The sequence below is a fragment of the Euprymna scolopes genome, chromosome 16, assembly GCF_053919585.1.
Source record: "Euprymna scolopes isolate OS-2025 chromosome 16, ASM5391958v1, whole genome shotgun sequence".
NCBI lineage: Eukaryota > Metazoa > Mollusca > Cephalopoda > Sepiida > Sepiolidae > Euprymna > Euprymna scolopes.
Window position 1 is genome coordinate 27844176 of NC_136497.1, and position 23998 is coordinate 27868173.

Here is a 23998-nt window from a genome sequence, read left to right on the forward strand (position 1 = left end):
CTCTGACAAACTGCAAACACTTGTACCTCCCCGACGTAACTACCCCCGACAAACCCGACAAGCTACTAAGTCTCATCCCTTTACAGTAGAGATCCCTAGGTGCAAGAAAGCCTTTTACTCCAATAGTTTCTTCCCTAGAACGGCGGGTCTTTGAAACTCCCTTCCGGGATTCTGCTTTCCCAACTGCAATGATATGCAGAAGTTCAAGTGTAATGTTAACAAACATCTTTCTACTCATCTCCCTTCATAATGACCCCACTAATTAAGTCCCTGATAGTAGCCCCCTGCTTCAAAGTGGCACTGTGCCTTGTTTGGGGTGAAAATTGAATAAAAAAATAAAAAATATAAAAATATTACATACTTGTCATGTCGAAAATAGTAATATATCCAAAAATTACGAAAATTCATTGAGTAGAACAACTGCTATCGTGTTTTTAGTAAAAAGAAAAAACGTCTATTACTATAGACAACAAATATTGGAGCCATGAACAAGTAATCTAAAATATTCGTTCAAGGTTATGCCCCCTGTGTGTAGACTCTTACTGTCTACTTTATAACATCTAAGAAAAATGCAATTTTACCCAATTTTCCATTTACTTTTAACTATAAATAACTATTTGATGATTTTTCATAATTTTTGAATATATTACTATTTTTGGCGTGACAAAGTAGGTAATATTGTTTTTGCTTAAAACAGCATATTTAAGAAATCGATCTGTTGACTCTATCTTAACAGGCACTAAATTGATTTTCATGAATGATAAATTTATAATTTGCAACTGTCAAACCTTCTTTAGTATATGACTTGTCAGCTTCTAATGAAGTGAGATTTTATGATGGAATGTCTGGTGACCCATTTGAGTTGTATATAAAAAAGAAAAGAATAGAAGATGTTACGCAACTCTCCTATGTTCTGCATGGGCAGTAGCAGTATACGCAAAAATCTGCAAAGTTCCTTAAATTGTGATGTATTATGTTGCTTCTCATGATTATGTGTCATGAAGGCATTAACATTATTGAGGATGCCACATTACATACAACTGAAAATCAGCATTTGTTTTTTTTTCTTTGTCCATGTGAATTTGTTGAACGTTTTGAGAAATATTTTCTTGTTCAACACATTTTTTCACAAAGACTTTAAATACAAAAAAGGATTTAATTTCTACTGTTGATGTTGTTGAGTATTATTCATTCATTTCTCATGAATCAGATGATTATTGGTGGTGTTTGTTTCTTCGATATCTTTTTAGTTAGAATTCTTTCTAGAAAGACATTGGGTTTTTATAAGAGAAACCACACATTAAGGCTGCCAACATTAAGTGAAAATGTTTCCGAGGTTGTAAGTCCATGTCGTTAACCACTTTGCCACAGTCACCTCCCTATTGCTGATGCTGACATTATCTTGCACACTCATTTCTTTTTATTAACCCTTATCTTTGAATGGCTTTCGGCCTAGATAAGTGGTTACTCATTCTAGAGTTAACTTTATGAACTTGCAAAACCACTGACAGATTTGTGATCAGAAGGTGACTGAGGATTTTGAACATAGTTTTCATACATATGAAAGGGGTGAGTAAAAGTGTTCCGCTCCCACTTTAAATATCTTCAATCATGCATGAAATGTAAATTACCAAGAAAAATGCTTCAAATTTTAAAACCATTGGTGGATTTTAAGAGGTTACATAAGAATTGTCTTCTTCGAAAATTCAAATATCATTCTGAGACATACCAGACGTTTAATACCCACCTTCCTACTTTTGAACTTTAAATTTCCGATGAAATTGTGTAAGAATGCATTTTATTGAAAAATTTATTTGTTTGTTAATGTTTTTTTTCTTATGAGATATGAAAAGATATTCTGTGTGTTCTTGCATGAAATCAGTTTTTAATGTGGGCTAGATCTGTAAAAAAGATCACTTTGGGAACTAAACTATCTGTATAGTCTTGTCAGCACTCCTCCCCAAATGAGTGAGTAATCTCTCCTCATATTTATTTATGAGAACTCTTGTTAGAATGTTTGTGAACTCAATCTTGAATGAAGGACAACATCTAAACTGAGTCTCTTTCTACTTGTTATATCCCCCCCCCCTCTATCTCTCTGGAGTTACTGGTTAAATAATATTAATACTAAAAGTGATATTACTTTTGTGTTTATAATGAACTATTCCTATGTTTTTATTCGACTATTGATAAACTGAAAAAGGCTAGATAATGGCTAAAAAAAAAAAGTTAGTTTTTTTCAAACATTTTAGCATGTATTTTGTGTAATTAAAAAATATATATAGAAAAGTTTTTGAAAACAAATGTTAATTTTCATATAATAATCACTTGTATATTCTGATTGTTTATTGATATTTGGCAAAATAGCATCTGTAGTGATTTTTCTTGCATTTAATTTCAACAAAAAGTGTTTCTCATTCACACTTCTTCACCCCTGAAGTGATAATTTTTTTTTTTTTTTTTTTTTGTGAAATGGTGATTTATTTTTTATTTTCTTCTTTTGTCCTAGCCAAGAAAGATAAAACTTAATCATATGGGTTTTCCATCTGAAGCCTTTTCCCAACCAAAAGGATTGGTTAAAAAGGATCTGGAGGCTGCAATGAACACATCGGTTATTTCAAACGTTTCTCAGAGAGACAAAAATGAAACCAAAACGGAGAAGAAAAACCGGAAATTTGCAGTAAAAGAACAAAAAAGGGTGAGCAATTTTTTGTAAGCATTTAATGACCTTCAAATGAAAACTGTATATATGTACATATATATATATGTATGTGGGTGTGTATATATGTACATATATATATGTATGTGGGTGTGTATATATGTACATATATATATGTATGTGGGTGTGTATATATGTACATATATATATGTATGTGGGTGTGTATATATGTACATATATATATGTATGTGGGTGTGTATATATGTACATATATATATGTATGTGTGTGTGTATATATGTACATATATATATGTATGTGGGTGTGTATATATGTACATATATATATGTATGTGGGTGTGTACACACCCACATACATATATATATGTGTACATATATACACACACACATACATATATATATGTGTACATATATACACACACATACATATATATATATATATGTACATATATACACACACACTGCATAGACTTAATGTTTGTTTATTTGTATACTACTTTGTGTTTTTCCTATCAAAACTATGTATTTTATGATTAATAATGTTGACACTTTATTCAACTTGTAATTATGGTTTGATGACGTCTCTACTGATGTTTGTTTCAGAAATGATTGAACACCTAAACTGTTTGAATGTAATGATTTTGTTTGTTTATAGATTGCAATAATAATACATACTAGACTACCTGTGACCCGTTGGGTCAGTATGTTATATTAGCCATGAAATTAATGTATGAGTGTAACACTTGTGACGTAAAGAAACATTTCTATGAAAGTATATTAAAATGAAAAAAGAATATAGATTTCTATGAGTCGTTCTGTTTATAATTGATTATTTTTGAAAAAAAAAAAAACTTACAGCCATTGAATTATAAGTGGTTTGCCATACTTATAGGTAAATGTGCACTGAACAGATAGATACCATAATACTTAAAGTTAAATTCAAATTTTGATATATCTTAATTTAAACGTGAAAAAAAAAACAATTAGGAGGCTGAAAACGTACACAGTAAAACAATGTTTTATTGTCGCGTTGATTATTTAGTATAAAATATATCGTATATATGAAACAGATCGATGATTATACGTATTATTTGTAATCACGTTTTGCGTTTGCTTCCCATATCTTGAAGAGTTTATTCAATAAATTTAAGATATTCGCTTTTCTAAGGACGTCCATTTGTTTGAACGAAACCGGTTTAGTGATTTGTGTTTATTTGTTTACGCTGTTATGGGTTCATGTTTATGTATGTATACGCAACCGGAAGTCGTAAACCGGATGTTGGGTTACAACACCCGTTACAAAGTCATTTGAATTTCATAATTATATATACTGTATTCAGATCAGTACTAAACTACGTAACCATTTGGGAATTCGATGTGCTCTCTCTTTATCTCGGCATTGTTTCCAGTCAGTCTTACCACTGAATCTGAACAGTGCCAATTCAGGAGAGGTATGGTTAGGGATTGCACAGCTACCTTTACAAGACTTTCTATTATCTCTTGAGACTGGATGGTTTGATGCTGGAAGTCATCTCCCTTGAAAATAAAATGTTTTTAAAGGTTTTTTTTAATAAAATCTCTTTAATTGTATTAATTATAACTAGCAAAACTCGTGGAAATTCCACAGTAGTTGAAAATTTTTTAAACACAAATAAAATAAAACATAACGAATTTAAAACAATTTTTTAGCAAATTCTTTAACCTTTTAAAGCTCAAAAGAATTGATTTAAAAAAATTTTTAATTTTTTTTCAATGAAAATTCAACACATTTTCTTTTCTGAATAATTTTTATATAAATTATAAAGGAATAGATGTCAATTCACTTGCACATATTGTTTTTTTTTTTTTAATAAATAAAAACAAAATAACTTAATCTCCTCAACATGACTTTTTTTTTTCTTTTTTTTTTTTTTTTTAAATCTGTATATCTATAAAAGTGAAAATGTCTGTATACATTTCCCTACCAAATAACTGTCAATTTTCAGTCTACAGACTCGAAATTTGACACACGGGTATTGAGATTTGGAAGTTTCGGGCAGAAATTTTGCTTGTAAAGGGTCAAAGTTCAACGATTTGACCTTTGAAAACTCTACCAAACTCCTCTGTCAATTTTGGGTCTAAATCCTTGAAATTTTAGATATGGGTTACTTGGACATGGATCTAACTTTATAATTTGATTTGAGCCCAAAATGACCTCTGCAGCCTCTACAAAATTACTCGGCCAATTTTTGGTCTAAACATTTGAAATTTTTTAATCGGTTTTTGGCCGAAAAGTTGGCTGCCAAGGGGTCAAAGTTCAAAAGATTTGACCTTTGCAATGTCTAACAAACTATTAAGCCAATTTTGGGTCTAAACATTTGAAATTTGACATAAAGGGTATTCAGACATGCAACAAACTTTTTAATCAGTTTTTGGGCGAAAATTTTGCTGCCAAGGTGACCTCTGCGGGCTCTACTAAATTCCTCCCCCAATTTTGGGTCTAAACACTTCAAATTTTAGATGTAGGTTACTTGGACATGGGTCAAACATTTTTATTTGATTTGAGCCTAAAACAATAAATGTTAAAGGGTCAAAATTGGGGTCAAAGTTTAAAAAAAAATTTGACCTCTGCTGTCTCTACCAACTTTTCTCTATGGTAGTTAAGGAAGCCTATTATATAGAAAGGCGTTACGGTACATATGCACATAAAGTTATGAACAGTACATAGGGCACGAGTAAAGCTGGGCTGAACTGCTAGTTTTAAAATAAAATAGTCAATTTGAAACCATAAACAGGCAGCCATGTTTTATTTTTTGAAAATTTTGAAAAGGAAATGATTTTAACTGATAAAAAGCGACTATAAAAGGAGGTGATTTGTTTCTCATGATGTTTTAACATAAGACAAATTAATATTTAGATAAAAGTACTACAGATGAAATTATTGTGTATATCGTCGTCAGCCAATTTGTCGTATCCGAGAATTTCAGTTTCCTTTTCCCTCAGTGTTTGGATCGCAGATGGCTTCTCAAACCAATCTGAGCGTGGAATTTGTGGGCAGAGAAGGCAAGCAATGCTTGGCAGGGGGTGTTGTTGTTCAGCACGATTTTTTCTTGCCTACCTCTTTATCTCCATCAGTCTTCTTTTTGCCTTGTATCCTTTGATACCATGTATGATGGATTGGCGCCACAGGCACCGATCCTGAGATATTGTTTCCCAGATGTGAAGATCAAATCCGGTGTTTTTTAGGGTGGATTTGAGTTGGTCCTTATATCGCAGTAGAGGGCGACCGATAGGTCTTTTTCCTGTGGTTAGCTCCAAGTACAGGGTTTGTCGAGGGAGTCTGTTTACATCTATTCTGAGGATATGCCCCAACCAAGCAGTCTGTGCCTCATGGTGGTGACCTCAATACTTCAGCTGTTTTATCTCTCAAGAACGCTTGTGTTGGTTACAGTCATACTATTGATGTTCAGTATAGCTCCAAGTTTTTGTTGGTGGAATTGTTCGAGTTTAATGAGATCACTTTGGTATATAGTCCAGGTCTCACACCCATAAGAAGCGTAGGTATAACAATCGTGTGGTATACCATGAGTTTAGTTTTTATTGAAAGATGTTTATTATTGAAGACGTGCTTTGTCAGTTTACTGAAAGCTCCATAGGCGAGGCCAATTCGGCTTTCTATTTCATTCTCATTTGAGCACTTTTCTGATATTATGCTACCGAGATATGGAAAGTGATCTACTTTCTCAAGAGGAGTGTCATTTATATGAATGCTTACGTCCTATAAGATGGTATTGGGTACTGGTTGTACTAACACTTTTGTCTTACCAATATTAACAGAAAGTCCGAAGCGATGGTAGGCTGCCGTGAAGTTGTTTACGGATCTCTGGATGCCTTCCTTGGAATAGCTAAGGACCATGTTGTCATCTGCATATTGAAGCTCTGTGATGTGTTGGAATTTCACAAGGCTTTGAGATTTTAGTCTAGCAGGCTTGAAAATTCCCCCATCATAATGGTACCTAATGTCCATCCCCGGATTATTTGGGGGAAGTTTGTGCAACAAAAAAGAAAAAAAAAAGAGGGTAGGTATAAGAACACAACTTTGTTTTAGTCCACAGGTAACTGGAAACTTTTTTGTTTCCTTGCCTTGGTGCGATACATATCCTGACATGCCTTCATGCAGTGCCTGGATACGTTCTACAAAGTGGAATTGCCTGGATACGTTCTACAAAGTGGAATTGCTTGAAAACTTTCCACATTGCATCTCTTGGAACGCTATCGAATGCTTTTTGCAGGTCATAAAATACAAGATAGAAGGGCTTCTGTTGTTCCCTGCTTTTCTCCTGCAGCTGTCTCGCACAGAAAATCATGTCTATTGTTCCTTGAGAGGCACGGAAGCCACACTAAGATTCTGGGAGGACGGATTCTGTGACTTGCAGCAAGCGATTCAGTAGTATGCGGGCAAAGATTTTTCCCATTATGAACAAAAGGGCAATCCCACGGTAATTGCCGCATGATTTTCGGTCACCCTTTTTGAAGATGGTTACTATTACTGCGTCTTTCAGATCCTTTGTTACTCGACGTTCTTCCCACATCTTAAGAATGAGAGTGAATAGTCTTGTTTTCAGATGTTGTCCACCTTGGTGGATAAGTTCGAAGGGGATATTATCAAGCCCTGGGGCTTTATTTACTTTCATTTGCTCCATCGCAATTAGAAATTCTGTAAATGATGGTGGTGCATTCATCCATAATTGCGATGGGTACCGTGGGACCATTTTGAGAAAGTCCTCATCTGCAGAAGATTCTTTATTGAGTAGAGTGGCAAAATGCTCCTTCCAACGATCCAGAACTGATTGTCGATCGTTGAGGATGGTGACATTGTCTGCTGCAAGGAGTGTTCCGATGGAAGATCTGATAGGGCCAAAAATTTGTTTTACACCGGCATGGAAATTTCTAAGGTCGTGGGCTTCTGCAAAACCCTCCAATACTAAAGCTTTCAGCTGCCACCATTTGTTTTCTAGTTCCCGTAATTTTGATTGACACTTTTTTGTGGTTTCTGTAGATGTTGGTTTTATGCTGGCCTCGAGGGTCTTGTTCATGAGCATGGCGAGCGTTTATCTTGAATAAGTTGATTAATTTCAGCACAGTTTTTATCAAACCAGTCTTGATTTTCTTTTTCTTTAAACCAACTGTGACTTTGGCTGATTCATTAATGATCTTACTGATTGACAACCATTCTTCTTCCAGGTTGCAAGAATTGGGTGGGTTTATACGAAGTTGTTGTTCGATGGTGTGTTGGTATTTTGTTTTTACCTTTTAGGTGAAGTTTGAGAGGTTATATTTTTTCCGAGATTGCTGTTTTAATTCAAATTTGGGCTTCTTTCTGGTGGTATATTTAGCACGTGTGATGACCAGACGGTGGTCAATCCAACAGTCATCTATACTTAGTGCTGATTTAGAGATATGGATATCCTTTTTATCTTTCTGATGGACGATGACATAGTCTAGAAGGTGCCAATGCTGAGATCGAGGATGTTTCCACGTGGTATTAAATCTATTTGGGAGCTGGAACTGAGTGTTGGTAATGAATAGCTCAAATTCTGAGCAAAGTCCTAACAGCAGGCGACCGTTTGAGTTGCAAGTCCATGCTTCCCAATGACAGAGTTCCAGAGTTCATGGTCTTTCCACACTCTCGCGTTAAAGTCACCTAGCAGCATTAATTTGTCACGTGGTAGGACTCTGGTTATAAGCTTGCCAAGCTGCTGGTAGAATTCTCGTTTCACTTCACTGTCGACGTCTAGGGTTGGTGCATATGCCGAAATGATAGTAATGAAGTTATCAGAAGGCAGTGGGACTTCAAGAGGCATAAGTCTCTCATTTACAGCTGTTGGTGTGAGCTGATGATCATGTACGATATGTGACTTTATAGCAAAGCCAACTCCGTGTATTCTTTTTTCATCTTTATTCCTTCCCTTCCAAAAGAAGGTGTATCCGGAGCCCTTTTCTTCCAGCTTACCTTCTTCTGAGAGTCGGGTCTCGCTAAGTGCAGCAATATTCACATTAAGAGCCGCAAGCTTAAACCAGGCCAAGGGACAAACAAATCCAACTTGCCTCCTCCCTTGAGGCTTGCATTCACTAACATCTGTGGGCTTAGAACTAATTTAGCTGATGTTGAAGCATTTCTCCTAACAAATACCCCGGATATCTTAGCACTAAGCGAGACTAACCTACACTCCTCCATCCCCTCTAACTACTTTAACACTCCCACTCTACCGTAAGGACTCTGACAGACATATGCACGGACTTGGAGTCTACATTCGTAACACCCTCTCCCTGACTAGAGAAACAAACCTAGAAATGGACGATCAAGCCTTTATGTGCTTTAGACTAAACATACAACACAACATTAGCTACTTTTATTTTCTTTACCGCTCTCCCTCGGCCCAGGACTGCACCATAATAAACAAAGTCTCTGACAGTATAGACACAGCACTCTCCCTCGACACTAGTGCACAAGTACATGTATTTGGTGACTTCAATGTTCACCACAAAAACTGCCTTGGATTCTCTACTCACACAGATGCAGCAGGCAGCACAACACATAGTTTTGCTATATCTCACTCCCTATCACAAATGGTTACACTTCCAACCCGTTTCCCTGACCAGCAAGAACAACAAGCATCACTTCTAGATCTGTTTCTGACTACAGTTCCCGAGGATTGTACAACAAATACTGACAGCCCACTCGGGAACGCTGACCATGCAGTGATAATGGTAGAAATCGCCCTAAATTCTAGACCCAAAACTGAAGAGCCAGTGCTCAAAACAACCAGATATTATAAAAAGTCTGACTGGGAAGCCATCAGAGATCTTATCAGAGATGACCCATGGGGAAATATTTTTTCTCTTCCTGCTGAACAGTGTGCAAATGAGACCACTGAATGATTCAAAACAGTAATGGAAGCACATGTTCCCATGCGGAAATTTTATAGCAAGCTCCACTCTCCCCAATGGTTTACTTCGACTTGCGCAACTGCCATTGCTCAAAGGCAGCATGCATACCACAGATTTAACCGACATGAGTCCAGTTCAAACAAATAGAAGTATGTAGAAGCTAGAAATAACGTTAAGAAAGAAAGAGCAACAGCCAAGAGAGAATTTACTGAAACCACTAAAAAACGCATCGAAGCAAAAAAATTAGAAACTCGTGACTTCTGGAAGATCTACAACAGTGTAGTAAATAATGGGCAATCAACAATTCCCCCACTAACCAACGAGGTTGTTTGCTCAGCAACCGACAAGGCTAATATGCTTGCCAGCCGGTTTGCCTTGAACTCCACACTGGACCCTTCCAACCACCCCCTGCCTGAATTTCCTTTGCGGACAGACGCCACGCTAGACGATCTAAAAATCACTCCTGCTCAGGTAAATGCTATCATAAAAAATCTTGACACTTCAAAAGCATGTCGACCTGCTGTGCTATTAAAAAAGTGCTCAGCCGAAGAAGCTCCAGTTCTCTCCAAACTCTACAACAAATGCCTTAATGAATCTTACTTTCCCGGCTGTTGGAAAACTGCTTCTGTGATACCAGTATTCAAGAATTCTGGTGAAAGAACTGACCCATCAAATTATCGCCCCATTAGCCTCCTCCCACTTTTCACCAAAATATTTGAGACCATAATTAACCATGCTCTAGTCCGGCACCTTACAGATGCTAAACTTCTGACTGACAAACAATTGTGATTTAGACAAGCCCGTTCCACAGCTGACATCCTCACTGTAATCTCTGAACGTATATACCATTCACTGGACAAAGCGGGAGAGGGCAGAGCGGTAGCTCTAGATATATCTAAGGCTTTTGACAGGGTATGGCACAAGGGCATCCTCAGGAAAATTAAATCATACGGTATCACTAGTAGAATACTTAGCATAATTAAATCCTTCTTAGATAGGATAAAAATCCAGGTTGTCCTCGACGGTTGAACATCTAAACAGTGTGATATAAATGCAGGAGTGCCTCAGGGGTCTATTCTTGGACCTCTATTGTTCCTGATATTTATTAATGACCTCCCCGACAAAACTGCCTCTGAGATGGGTATATATGTTGATGACACTACACTCTATAACAGGCATGACAGGAAAACAAATGAACACATATCTAAAGAAATGGCAAAAACACTAGAGGATGACCTCCAATCTGTAGTGGAATGGGGACATAAATGGATGGTCACATTCAATGCTGCCAAGACTAAACTGGTTTCCTTCAATAATTACAAGAAATCTTCTCTGCCACCAATAGCAATGGCCAGTGACTCCCTGTCTGGGAGTACATCTTTCAAACTGCTTGGCCCAACGTTCACAGGAAACATGAGCTGGAACAATTATATTGAAAACATTGCCAGGGCCGCTGCGAAAAAAGTAGGCTCTCTCTCTACCGTGCTAGAAAACTACTGACACCTGAAAGTATCCTGTACCTCTATAAGGCCACCATTCGCCCATGTATGGAGTATTGTTGTCACATTTGGGCTGGTGCATCTTCTACTAGTCTCTCGCTCCTAGACAAGGTTCAAAAAAGAGTCGCCAATCTGATAAGCCCTGAACTAGCATCTAAGCTCCAGCCTCTGTCCCATCGACGAAACGTTGCATCCCTCTGCTTGTTCTACAAGTATTTTAATGGTGAATGCTCTGACGAACTTCAGACACTTGTGCCCCCACTACGTTGACATGCTCGACAAACCCGACAGGCAGCTAAATCCCACCCCCACACAGTAGAGATCCCTAGATGTAAAAGATCTTTCTACTCCAGTAGTTTCTTCCCCAGAACCGCTAGACTCTGGAATTCCATTCCAGGTTCCTGCTTCCCTAACTGTACTGACATGCAGAAGTTCAAGTGCAACGTGAACCGACATCTTGCTGCCCAAATCCCTACATAGTTCCCTAGTAGTTGCTGCCCATGATAGTAGGCCCCTACACCAAAGTGGCAATGTGCCTTGTTTCGGGGGGAAAATGTAATAAAAAAAAAAAGTTCCTTTGAGACCAGCAGTTCGTCGTGCTGGTCTGTCCGTGTCATTGAGGTCTAGCAGGGTTTTTACGTTCCATGCACCAAAGGTTAGATTTGTGGATTTGTTTTTTTAATTTTTCTGGTTTCGACCGCAAAATAGGATGTCCCACTGGATGCGGCTTTCCAGTCAGGCACAGTTGTGACTTCCGATTTTCAGCCCACATTTTCTAGGGCCTTCCCTATTCAGGGTGGGCAGCGGTTGTCCTCAATAGGCCTGCCCAGTCGTAGACGCAGGACCGGATGGTCACAGTTCCAAGAGAGGGCGACCATCATGCGTCCACTGCCAGCGTGCAGGTCCAAACTAGGAGCTCCGAGTTTCACCAAAACCTGCTCCCATAACCGCTGGTCTTGTCATAGAAGAGAGAGAGAAAATTAAACCAAAGGAAAGGAAAAGCCATTGGCATATGAATTTGTTTAGGGTGGGCATCATCTTGCCAGGAGGAGACCCACACACTGTGGCTCCCAAATCTTCCTTCGCGACACTTGTAGGGGTGATGTGCGATATCAAAGAAAGGGGGTTGCAACGGACAGCCGGAAAAGAAAAGTTTATTTGTTTGTTAACCGCCTCATAGCCAGTCCGTCTGGCTATTGGGATATTTTAAAGTCAAAGTTTTCCTTCTCTTAGCCTTATCCAAGCCAAGGGACCCGCAAGGCAGCAGAGCAGGGGTTGGTGGTGTGTCGGGCGTGTCCACAAGTTTGGTGGGCCATGTCATAGCACCTCTGGGGGCCCCTGCTGCTCCGAGATCCCCTGACATATTAGCCTGGTGCTGCAAGGCACCAGTATCCGTGTGTGGCCATGAGAAGGCATGTTAAGGGTCTTAAGATTGTTAGTATTGTGTATATACAATAATAGTAATTATAAATGTTTAATTATATAATATTAATTTGTTAGAGATTTTTTTAAAGTACATGTACAAATGAGCCATATTTAGTTTTGTTTGAGAACGTGTATTAAGTCAAGTAGTTTTTATTTTGTAAAAGTACATAGTTGCATACTCATTAGAAATATATAGGATATTATATATTAGCTGAATACAACTTTCTTTTTATAATGTTCAGTTTTTGGTTTAGTGGGAAGAAGTGATATTTATTGAAATAAATAATCTTTAACTCCTTTGAGGCATATCCGGCATTTTGCAGGGATTAGTGAGGACCTTTATGTGCAAACTGAATCCTAATTTTGATTTTTGATCAATATGAAATATGCTTTTCCAAGTTCCCTGGTTAATGCTGCAGGAAAACTATAACTCCACATATTTAACATGTATTTTAGTTTGAAAAAATGATCATGCAAATATTTTTTTATTTCAGGAAAGAAGAATTGAGAAGAAATTGAACCAAAATGCTTTCAAAGAGGCTCATTTGAAAGAACAGAGAGATTTTGCTCATATACATCGGAATTTGAAGTCGGTGGCGATATCGTGAGATGTGTGTAAATATTGATCAATAAATTTCAGACCTCACAAGAGTAAAGAATGTTGAGAAAATCATGTGTAACTAGGAGCAGCTTTCACTTATTAATGAAGCTTTTTAATAACAATATCAAAATGCTTAAAAAAAAAAATGAAAGCTCTTGTGGCATCCCAGTCATTTGTATATTTACTTTCCAACTCTTCTTTACTCTTGGCAGGTTTTCATCATTAAAAACAAAATCATGTTTGAAATTATTCATTTCTAAAAAGGTAAAATGTTTTATTTAAATAACTAGTTATTAATTAGAGATGCCCCCCCCCTTCAAAAAGGGTAAGGTGGGGCTCATTTTTTATTATTCCAAATTTGGATCTGGATGGCGTTTTTGGAGTCTTTGTTGCAGTATAATTTGATCATTAAATTATTAATTGAACCCAAATTATGAAATTATTTTAATCTCTGTAAATAGTTTTTAAACTTTTAATACATGAGGATTTGCTAAAAGACAAAAAAAAAAAAACACCCTTCAAACTGGTTTAAAACTATTTACAACTAGCTGGATTTGTGTACCGGCATTGCCTGGTAGAAGTATGACACCAAGCCAGAACAGATTTGAGCAAAAAAAAAAACAGTAAAAAAAAAAAAAAAAGTGCAAATGAATATTTTAATATTTTGTTTGGAAAAATTAACTCAAAAGCGGAACTGCAAAGTGTATATTCTATTGGTTGACTTTTACGAAAGGTAAATATTTTTAGTATGTGTTCGTTATGGAAAATGGTAAGGTAGAAAAGCAATTATTAATGAAGTATTCCAAGACAATTACTTAAAATCTATTTTTTGTGAAGATTTTCAGTTAGTATGGGAAAAGTAAATCTGAAGAAAAACTATATAGACTAACTTATGGTAAATGCTAAGGTAGAAAAGTAATTGTTAACGAAATGAGTTTTGTGTTGTTTATTTAGCAAGACACGGTTTTTGCTAATATTAGTCGTAGTGAAGATATAAGCACAGGACAGATAAACAGAATGACACGCGCTCTCTCTCGCGTGAAAGTATTATGAAAACGATAAGTCCGTGCTAACATGTTCTGAGTAATAAGATGAAAGAGATAACAAACGGCATTGAGAATGCAGCAGCCATATTGAATGTATCGAAACATTCTTTAGTCTACATATCTATAAAAGTGAGAATGTATGTGTGAGGACACTTCTTAACCTATATACTCAGTTTGTCACCTGTGCCACACATGCTTTGAAAACACTTTTTAAAGATAGTGTCAAGTTGATCTAATGGTTATTGTACTTGATTCACTAACTTTAGATTTTGGTTTCAATCTGAACTTGAGTTTTTTTTATTACTAACAAGAAGTGAACTGTTTAGAAAAAAACATAATTCTCGCATGCATGTCTCTCAGTTTCTGTATGAACTAAAATATAATATTTATAAGTATTTTACCACCAGGCAGCCTGCTAGTATTCAATAAATGCGAAACCTGGAATGACGGATTGTTTGTTCAGCCAATCAAATTGTTATTTTAAGTAAATGTGAAACTAACAGGGGGTGTTCAGTAGTTAGCGAGGTAATAAGCCTTATGTGAATATTGGAAACATGTAACGGTGAAACAATAATTACGTTGAAGCATAGACTAGCAATACACATGAAAAAATTGAAATAGCATTGAATATTTCAATATTGGTATGCATAGAAAGAGCTTGATGAGCTAAGAAAGAATCTTTTTAAATTTTTGAAATCTGATTAAAATTAAGGAAGTTATGGCTATTTTTGTACCTCACACGTTTGGATATTTTTCCCTCTTTAAGACCATATGCGTTTCGTCACATTTTTTGCACTACTTTTTCAGTAAAAATGTCATATCTTTGTTAAAACACAAGACTAAGAAATGAAATTTACCATATAAGTGTATTTTTGTACAAGGAATCAGAATATGCAACTGAAAATCTCCCAAAGTTTATGGTTTCCAAATAATCTGCAGTAAATGTGCATAAATATGCAGCAATTCCTTAAAAATGCCATGTATCCATAAACAGAAAAGAAGTTGGAGAACTCAAAGTTGAATTGTAATGTGCTTTATGTACAAAAAACTTAAATCTAAACATAAGACCATTTAAAAATGAATATATTGCAATATTTTTTTGGTATTATTGTAGATTAACACCTTCTGTTTAACCCCACTCAACTCCTGACCACCCCTCCAAAATGTGATTCTACCTTTTTAGGAAATTATGTATAAAATGCCATGAAATACTTTAATGAAAGATAAACAAATTATTTTAGAATTGAATGTAAAATAAGTTCCTATTACAGGTCATTCTAGCATTTTAGGGCAGTTAACTTTTTTTTTCTATGGGAAAATATGCATGCTTTTTTTTTTTTTAAGATGATTATGTGTAGTTTTAAGAGGGTTTCTATGCAATGAGAATATGAGGAGGGTTGCCATTCGGTCTTTGAATTAATTGTAGGGCTAAGGAAAATTATGTGCGAACATACTGAAAACTTGACAGAGACAAAGCTAACAAAAACAATATTAGGGGGGGGGGAGCGGTTAGTTTCACAAAAATTTAATGTAAAATAATTCATCATTTCCTGGCCATTCTAGCATTTTAGGACAGTTAACCAATTTATTTTTATGTGTATTTTTCTTTAAGGAAGGGTCTATTTTTTGTTTGTTTGTTTTAGATGCTTGTATGTGGCTTAGAGAGGTATTTTGTTGGGGGGCGCTTGCCACTCGAACTTAGTGTTATTGTTAGGGTTAAAGAGTGTTTTAGGAGGAGACTTGCCACACATAATTTGTATTAGAGGTAAAGTTAAGAGAGCTTTTTTTCAAAGAGAGCGTTCAAAAATTTGTTGATTTCTATTTTCGAGATTGAAGGTGTTAATTCCATAGGCCGTTTATACTACGCTGGAGCAGGTTGTAAAATATCTTTCGCTTAATAAGTAGAAAAAAAAATAACAAAATAGAAAGCTTCCTAATTGTAGTTTGATGTGTTTTCTAACTGCTTTTAAAATTTCAAGAATATTGATATAGATTTTGAGGGTTTGTATTACTATACACATAGATTCGAAAAAGTTGTCAAAAAAAAACAAATATATAACAAATAAATGTTATATAAAGCAAGTTACTTTTCTACCTAACTGGATAATTTTTTAGTGTTTTTATTTAATGTAACATGTTTATTCAGCTTGAAAACAGTGTTTACTAATGTTTTGGAAAATTTAAAATGGCGCCCGCCGCCCGACTCTCTTGAAACGGTGAGTTTGGGGAAAAGAGTTAAAAATAAAAAAGTAGACAAAATACTGCTAGAAACTCGCTCAATATGTTACCGTGACATAGGCTGACATATATTCGGTGAGTTTTTAACAGTATTTTGTATAGTTGTTTTTTAATTTTTAACTCCTTTTCTCAAACTTACCGTGTCAAAGAGAGTCGGGCCGGGCGCTATTTTTAATTTTCCAATACATCGGTAAACACTGTATGTATTTCGAGCTGAATAAACATGTTACATTGAATAAAAACACAAAAAATATATCCAGTTAGGTAGAAAAGTAACTTATCTTGCCTTTGATAACATTTATTTGTTATATATTTGTTTTTTGACAACTTTTTCGAATCTATGTATGAACGAGATTTTGATACTTATTTTGATTTAAAAAAAAAACATTTGTGGCTGTTCGCAGTAAAACATTGTTTTAATTCGTTGTTCAAGACTAATTTAAAGAATAAAAGTGCATGCAAGCTTCCTAATTGTAGTTTTTGTTTTTTTAACCATGTTTTTAAATTTGACGAGCAATGTAAGAAATTGCAACAGATTCATAATGCCGAATTGGTTGGGATTGTTATTATACATTCTGAAAACCGAATAGTTCTAAACTAATGTTATTCTGATAACAAAATAGCTCTCATTAAACGTATAAGAACATTTATATTCATATTTTCATATTTTTCTTAATTCGTTCTTGAATAAAAATTAAAGAACGCGTGTTGTTTACACTGTGCTGTGCTATGGCTGATTCTACAGGCTGGAGCTGCTGCTGCTTCTTTAAAATACTAACTTCATTTGACCAAATTCGAGAAATATAAACAATTTTTTTTTCGGGTAGGTCCTTTTAAATTATCAATTACCGCGGTCCTACTCAACATAAAATAATACTTTTAATTGATAAAGATAGTAAAAAGATTGATTTACTTACTACTGGGTGTCCGAATAATTTTTTTTTCAAAATGTTCAATACTCGTCATATTAAAGTCTTATTTTTAACACGACAAAAAAAGAAATGGTCAAAAATATTTCGGACACTTGACAGTATTAAGATTAACACCTCTTCTAATTGGTTCCCAAATTTCATGACGAAATTCTTCATACAATCACGGTACGGACCTTTAGAAAACAGGGGGGGTCATTACAAAACCTTACCGAAAACGCCATTTTATGACGTTCACATTTTTATCACTTTATTTGCTTAAAACTCTTAAAATATATAATGTACATTCATATTTATTAATTCATTTGAAAGTATATTCATTTCCGAACAAAACAGTAGTAATTTGAAGACTTGAAGTGCTTTGGTTTAAAAAATATGGCTATTTTAGTAGAACTACCTTGAAATCTATGATTATCCAAAGCGTTTTTTCGTCCGTGTGTATTACTACATAGACTATGAAATAATAGCACCGGTGATTAATGGGGTAGTGAAAGTAGAAAATAATTAGTGGGAGTAGTTACCCTACTACCACCTCCAAGGATATCGTAATTGGGAGAGTCAGGGTAAATATTATATTATATTTTTTATTTCGGTAAATAAAAAAAAAAAGTTAGCCAAGGGCGAAAACCACTGGGTATACAAAGGGTTATACAATTTTATTAAAATAGATATTAATAAAAAAATCAAATTCTTTCTTAAATATTTAAGGAAAATGATTAATCAAGATATTTGCGACGAAGGCCATCAACTCCCCATATTTCCTCCTATAACACAGAACATGCTAGGTGACATACAAATATCCATGCACGAGGTCGCCAAGCTAATCAAGAACCTTGATTCCAGTAAAGCAACTGGCGCTGATAGCATCCCAATTATAGTGTTAAAAAACTTCAACCAGAACTCGCTCCCATACTTACAAAACTATTTAAGCGCTGCCTTAAGGAGAAGTGCTTTCCAACACCCTGGAAAACCTCATCAGTATGACCTGTATTTAAGAATTCAGGTGATAAGTTATCTCCCTCTCAGTACAGACCAATAAGTCTCCTGTGTGTTATGAGTAAGTTGCTGGAATCCATATTAAATAGAGAAATAGTCAACCACCTCAGCAGAAACAACCTTCTTAGTGACACACAATATGGTTTCCGCTCTGCAAGATCTACCGCAGATGTGCTGACGGTTATATCTCACATGATTAGTGAATCTCTTGAGAAAGGTTTCCTTTCTAAGGCAATTGCTCTTGACATATCAAAGGCCTTCGACAAGGTATGGCATAAGGGTCTACTTCACAAGATTTCCAGCTACAGATCTTGAGCGCATGGTCCAGTGGGGGAAGACGTGGCTGGTTACCTTTAATGCATCCAAAACCAAACTCCTATCCTTACATCATCAACGCTCTGATCCCCATCTGGCATCAATTGGGATGGATGGCTCTCGTCTGGGAGAGGCCCCGTGTTTTGACAAGCTTCTGGGTTTGACCTTTACTCCTGATCTGAAATGGAACACGTACATCAAGTCTGTTGCCAAGGTTGCTGGAAAGATGGTGGGATCCTTCTACCGCTCCAGAAGATATCTCACTACTGATGCAATTCTCTATCTATATAAAAGCCAAGTACGTCCAAGGATGGAATACTGCTGCCATATCTGGGCAGGAGCTGCTAAAAACAGCCTATCCTGCCTTGACAGAGTACAAAATAGACTTCGTGGCTTAGTGGGGGATGCCCTTTTCTCTACCCTGCAACCTCTCTCCCACAGAAGAGACGTTGCGAGCCTATCCTTGTTTTATCGTTATTTCCATGGCAGGTGCTCGTCTGAACTCAAATCTCTGGCCCCCCCCCCCTCGCCAATCTTTCACGAAAAACACCCGTCTAGCTGAATCCACTGTGAAAAATTTCCCCCACTCTTTATCTGTGCCTAAATCAAAACGTGGATTCCATGAACAAAGCTTCTTTCTTAGAACTGCACGCCTGTGGAACTCTGTTCCGTCTGCCTGCTTCCCACCTGACTACAACTTGGATGTCTTTAAGTCCAACGTTAACAAATTCCTAATGAAGCGCCCCCTTAAGTAAACACTTCCTCAAATCTCCACACTAATGTAATGTACTTGCAATAACCCTTATCCCTGAGTGGCTTCCGGGCCTTGATAAGTGGTGACCACTGTAAAAAAAAAAAAAAAAAAATTTTTTTTTTTTTTTTTTACCTTAGTTTTGATTTCCCTATTTACATTTTTTTGCCAATGTCTTTTATTCTGGGAAAACAAACTCATTGATTTGTCTTTTGGTTTAAACTAAAACACAAAAAAGAAAACATTTTTGTATATCAGCTTTATTTATTATCTTGAAATTTATAACAGACAACACAATTTAAAGGAAATACATTGAGACACCCAAGAATTCTCCATCCAGAATTCCTTACAAAAAAACAAAAACAAAAAACCCAAACAAACAAAAAACTCTGGGTTCTCAGTCAAAGTTGTCAATTTCCTTTCATCAAAAAAACTGGGGCCAAAAATGTCTGCATTAAAAAGGCAGTGAATTTAAACTTAGTTTTCTTATGAAAACAATTTCAAAATTTTCACTGTTTCTGGGAAATTGCAGATTATTCCAATCAAAAGAAAAGAAAAAAGAAAAAAAAACATGAACTGCAGATTCTCATCTTCAGAATTAAATTCAGGCTTATGTTCTCATCTTAATGGAATTGACATTCACAAGAACAGTACTCCAAATAATACGAATAATCAATCCTCATCTCAAAAATTCAAAACTAAAGTTTGAAACATTTGACATTTGTCTATGAATGTTCCAAGTGTTCAGCTTTTCCATTTTTAAAACTGAAATTTTGGAAACAGACTAAACTAATTCTCTAGAATCTGATCAAAATTTGTCTCATGGATTAATTTTTTTTTTTTTTTCCCAAATGTGTGAAAACATTTTGAATCTATAAATACAATTTTAAAATATATTTTAAAATTGTATGTATTAACGGAACTTAATTCATTGAATTCAAATTTTGCGATATAAACATAACCCTTGTTTAATAAGTTCTAATTAATATGATCCAAGCAATTTCTTTAAATTCATTTTTTTTGTTTTTAATATCTTATGTAAGATTAAAATTAATCATACTCTAAGAAAGGAAAGATAGAAACAAAAACACAGATAAGAGCTAAGATTAAAGGAGAGACGAGAAAATAAAAATATTGCATTCAGAAGATGGAAATGATGTGCAGGCATGAGTACTTTGCAGTTTTCTGCTTTGGGATTTTCTTCTGACTTAATTTTTTTCCCATTTTCATAGAAAAATGTTTAATTTAATCATAAGGAGTCCAGTAAAAACAAGGAAAAAGAAGACAAAGAAAATACATGTTAAATTCATGCATTTTTAAGCAAAAATCTTAGTTTATTTATACAAACCCAGTTTTTTTTTTCTTTTTGTTAAAAAAAAAAAAAAATTCTTTGCATGTATACATTTTGATCATTTAAATTTTTTTTTTTTTTTGTGTGTCCTTTGTTTCTATGTACCCCCCCCCCTCCCCAGCATCGTTAAACCCACAATATTTAACAAACCAAACAAACAAGCTTGCACGGAGTGAAAAACAAATGGAGTTTGGGAGACAGAAACACATGCAATCTCTGCGATTTTTCTCCAATATATATATATATATATAAAAAAAAAAAACGCAAATAACAATGACTCCCAACCCCTCTTCTGCAAACAAGGAACATTGATTGGTAATCAATTAAAATTGCATATGAATTGATGTATGATAGAAGTCGATGGTAGAGAAGTTTGTCTTGTCATACATTTCCAGTAGCAGCCATTGAGAGAGTGGATAACTGGATTGGTCCAAGAGTATTTAATGTCTTGTACATACACAAAATTGCCAGAATGGTGGTGGGAGGTTGAAGGATATAGAAATGGTATTAGTTTTTTTTCTAATGGAAGGAAAAAATAATATTTAAAAATAGTTAAAAAAAAAAAAAAAAAAAAAAATGCAGTGGAATGTAGAACAGTCTTTGTTTTGTAAAACAAAATAAAACATTAGTTTGTCATTAAATTGGATTGGTCCAAGACTATTTTAATGCCCTGCATGTATACAAAATTGTCAGAATAATGGTAGGAGGTGGAGGGATAGTAGAAATGGTACTGTTTCTTTTTGTTAAAAAAAAAAAAAAAGAAACAGTGATGTTTAGAAAGTAAAAAAAAATTTTTTAACTGCAGTAAAATGATTTGTAAAACTGAAATATATATATTTGTTTGTCATTACACAAAAAATTGCAAATAGTATTTTTATTACACTGCCAACAAAAGATCTTGAAACCACTTGAATATTTGGGAGTTTTTTTTTATTTTTTTACAAGATCCAATTGAATGGATCCAACAAATTGGAAGAAAAAAACTAGATAAATCACTCTTTACATGATTTAGAATGTTTTTCGTTTTAAAGATTGAAAGTTACAATAAAACAACCAAAAAAATAAAAAAGTAAACTAAAACAAAAATTAGACAAGAAAATAAAGCAGACGAAATAAGTTTATTCTATTTATAGCAAGTCTATGTGTAAACAAATTGAATTAAAAAAATTTTTTTTTTTTTTTTTTTTTTTTTTTTTTTACAAATAAATTTTCTTAAAAAGTAAACTACAATTTGTCTATCTCAACTTTCCAAGTTTGAAAAGATCAAAATCAGTTAAATACACATTCAAAAATTTTCTTTTACAAAAGATGCACACAATAACAAAGACACTTGTATGTACAAACACAATGCATCGACAAAGTTAACTATTTTTGTAGACATGCATTCTTTATGAATGCGACCAGATTTTTCAGTTTTTAATTAAAAATTAGGCAAACATCTAGGGACCTATCCTATCTACAAGGACAATTAGACGCGTCATGTTTTTAATATATACATATATATATATATATATAGTGGGAATGGTAATTAATAAAAATTGAAGAAAGTGCTCAATACCGTTGTAGAGCAGATATGCATTTTATTTTTTATTACCGTATCTTTTTGTTAAGTTACATTATTGTTTCAGCTACTTGGCAGTTTTTTTGGCCGTCTGTAGCATCCTCAGACTTTTACAGAAATGTAGTTTGTTTTGCTTGTCGTTGGTATGTTTTTGAGAGACAAGTTGAAGTTCACCTTTTCCATAGCGTAGGGTAATAGTCCAAGTTTTTATGGTATAGTGCTCAACCGGGTAGGAGCAAATATTTAGTGGGAATGGTAATTAATAAAAACTGAAGAAAGTGCTCAATACCGCTGTAGAGCAGATATGCGTTTTATAAATACAGCTCCCAAAAACTCAAGTGAATTTTCTCTATATGAAATTTGCCCATGCGGAAAATTTTTTATATCGGTCAACGCTGAATACAGACATGATAAACTAGATTTCTAATTGGAACCCATTTTTGAGCAATTAGTTTTAAAGATATTCTGATAAGATACACTGGGAAATCTTTGTTTTTGAAATATCTTTGTATGAATGCAAAGATCTTTGAAACTACAAGAGCTGAAAGCCTGGTATACCCCTGAACGTGTCTAAAATTTATATTGAAAAGATCCAAAAATTTTGAGCTTATTTAAAATAAAAAAAAAAGATTGCCATTGATGTCTATTAAACAATCTTTCAAACTAAATGCTCTGTACATATATATCTTTAAAACTAAATGCTCTGTACATATATATCTTTAAAACTAAATGCTCTGTACATATATATATTTAAAAACAAAAGAGGTTGAATTGATCTACCCTAGCAAATAAATGACATTTGAAAACTAAGTAAATTTAAATGTTTGAATTCAATAGACAAAGATTTTTGATGAGACAAGAAAGTAGCATCTTATTTTTCGAATAATAAAACGTGCAGGAAGTCCTGAAATGAAAAGAGAAAAGCATCATTACAGTGAATGATATAGAATATAAAAAAAGAGGGGGGAGTCAATAAATGTGAAACCTCCATTCTCGAGATTTGCACACGAACAAAAATACTCTGTTGACTTGCTATGACTACAATCTACTGAAAATTATCTCAATTATGGCTGCTACTGTAAAAGACTCACCACCAACTGGTACATGTTATTGATACAACATGCACATACATATATACACTTATTCACCATCGTTTCAGTAGAAATGGGTTTCAGCATTACTACCAAGCAACCGTTCTTTTTGTTTTTCAAAAAATCACATTTTAAACAAAAAACAAAAAAAAAGTGAATAAAGTAGTTAGAGCAAGTTAAATTGTGGTGCATGTGAAATGGGGAATAAAACCGGGTCCTTTTTGAAAAATCAAATATGGAATCCTAAAATTTAAAACTAAAGGAATCAATACAAAATTTCTATATAAACAAATTATCTCCCCTTGTTAAAATTGACTTTATACTTATCTTCCTTATAAACCTTAAAAATTTGATTCCAGATTGAATTTTAAAAAAATATTACTAGTTTTTATTCAATTTCACATGTACAGTTCAACTCATTTGGTCGTTATTTTTTATCAAATAAGGTAAGTAAGAATAAGTTGTTTGGCAATAATGCAGAGACCCATTTCACTGTAAATAAATAATGGTACATTAGAGAATTATGTAAAAAGAATTAGATAAGGGAGGAAGAACCAAAGACAAGAGGGGAGGAGGGTCAATAAAATT

General features: G+C 34.6%; 1 protein-coding gene across 1 annotated transcript in view; it reads left to right on the plus strand.

The window, feature by feature from the left end:
• The window catches only part of LOC145295904 (protein LTV1 homolog), a 49421-nt gene extending 36055 nt beyond the window's left edge, over positions 1-13366 (plus strand). The window contains exons 10-11 of the mRNA XM_080141672.1: positions 2510-2698; positions 13026-13366. Coding sequence (XP_079997798.1) covers positions 2510-2698; positions 13026-13139 — 303 coding nt within the window. The 3' untranslated portion in view covers positions 13140-13366. The remainder of the gene's footprint in view (positions 1-2509; positions 2699-13025) is intronic.
• Positions 13367-23998: the final 10632 nt, after the last annotated feature.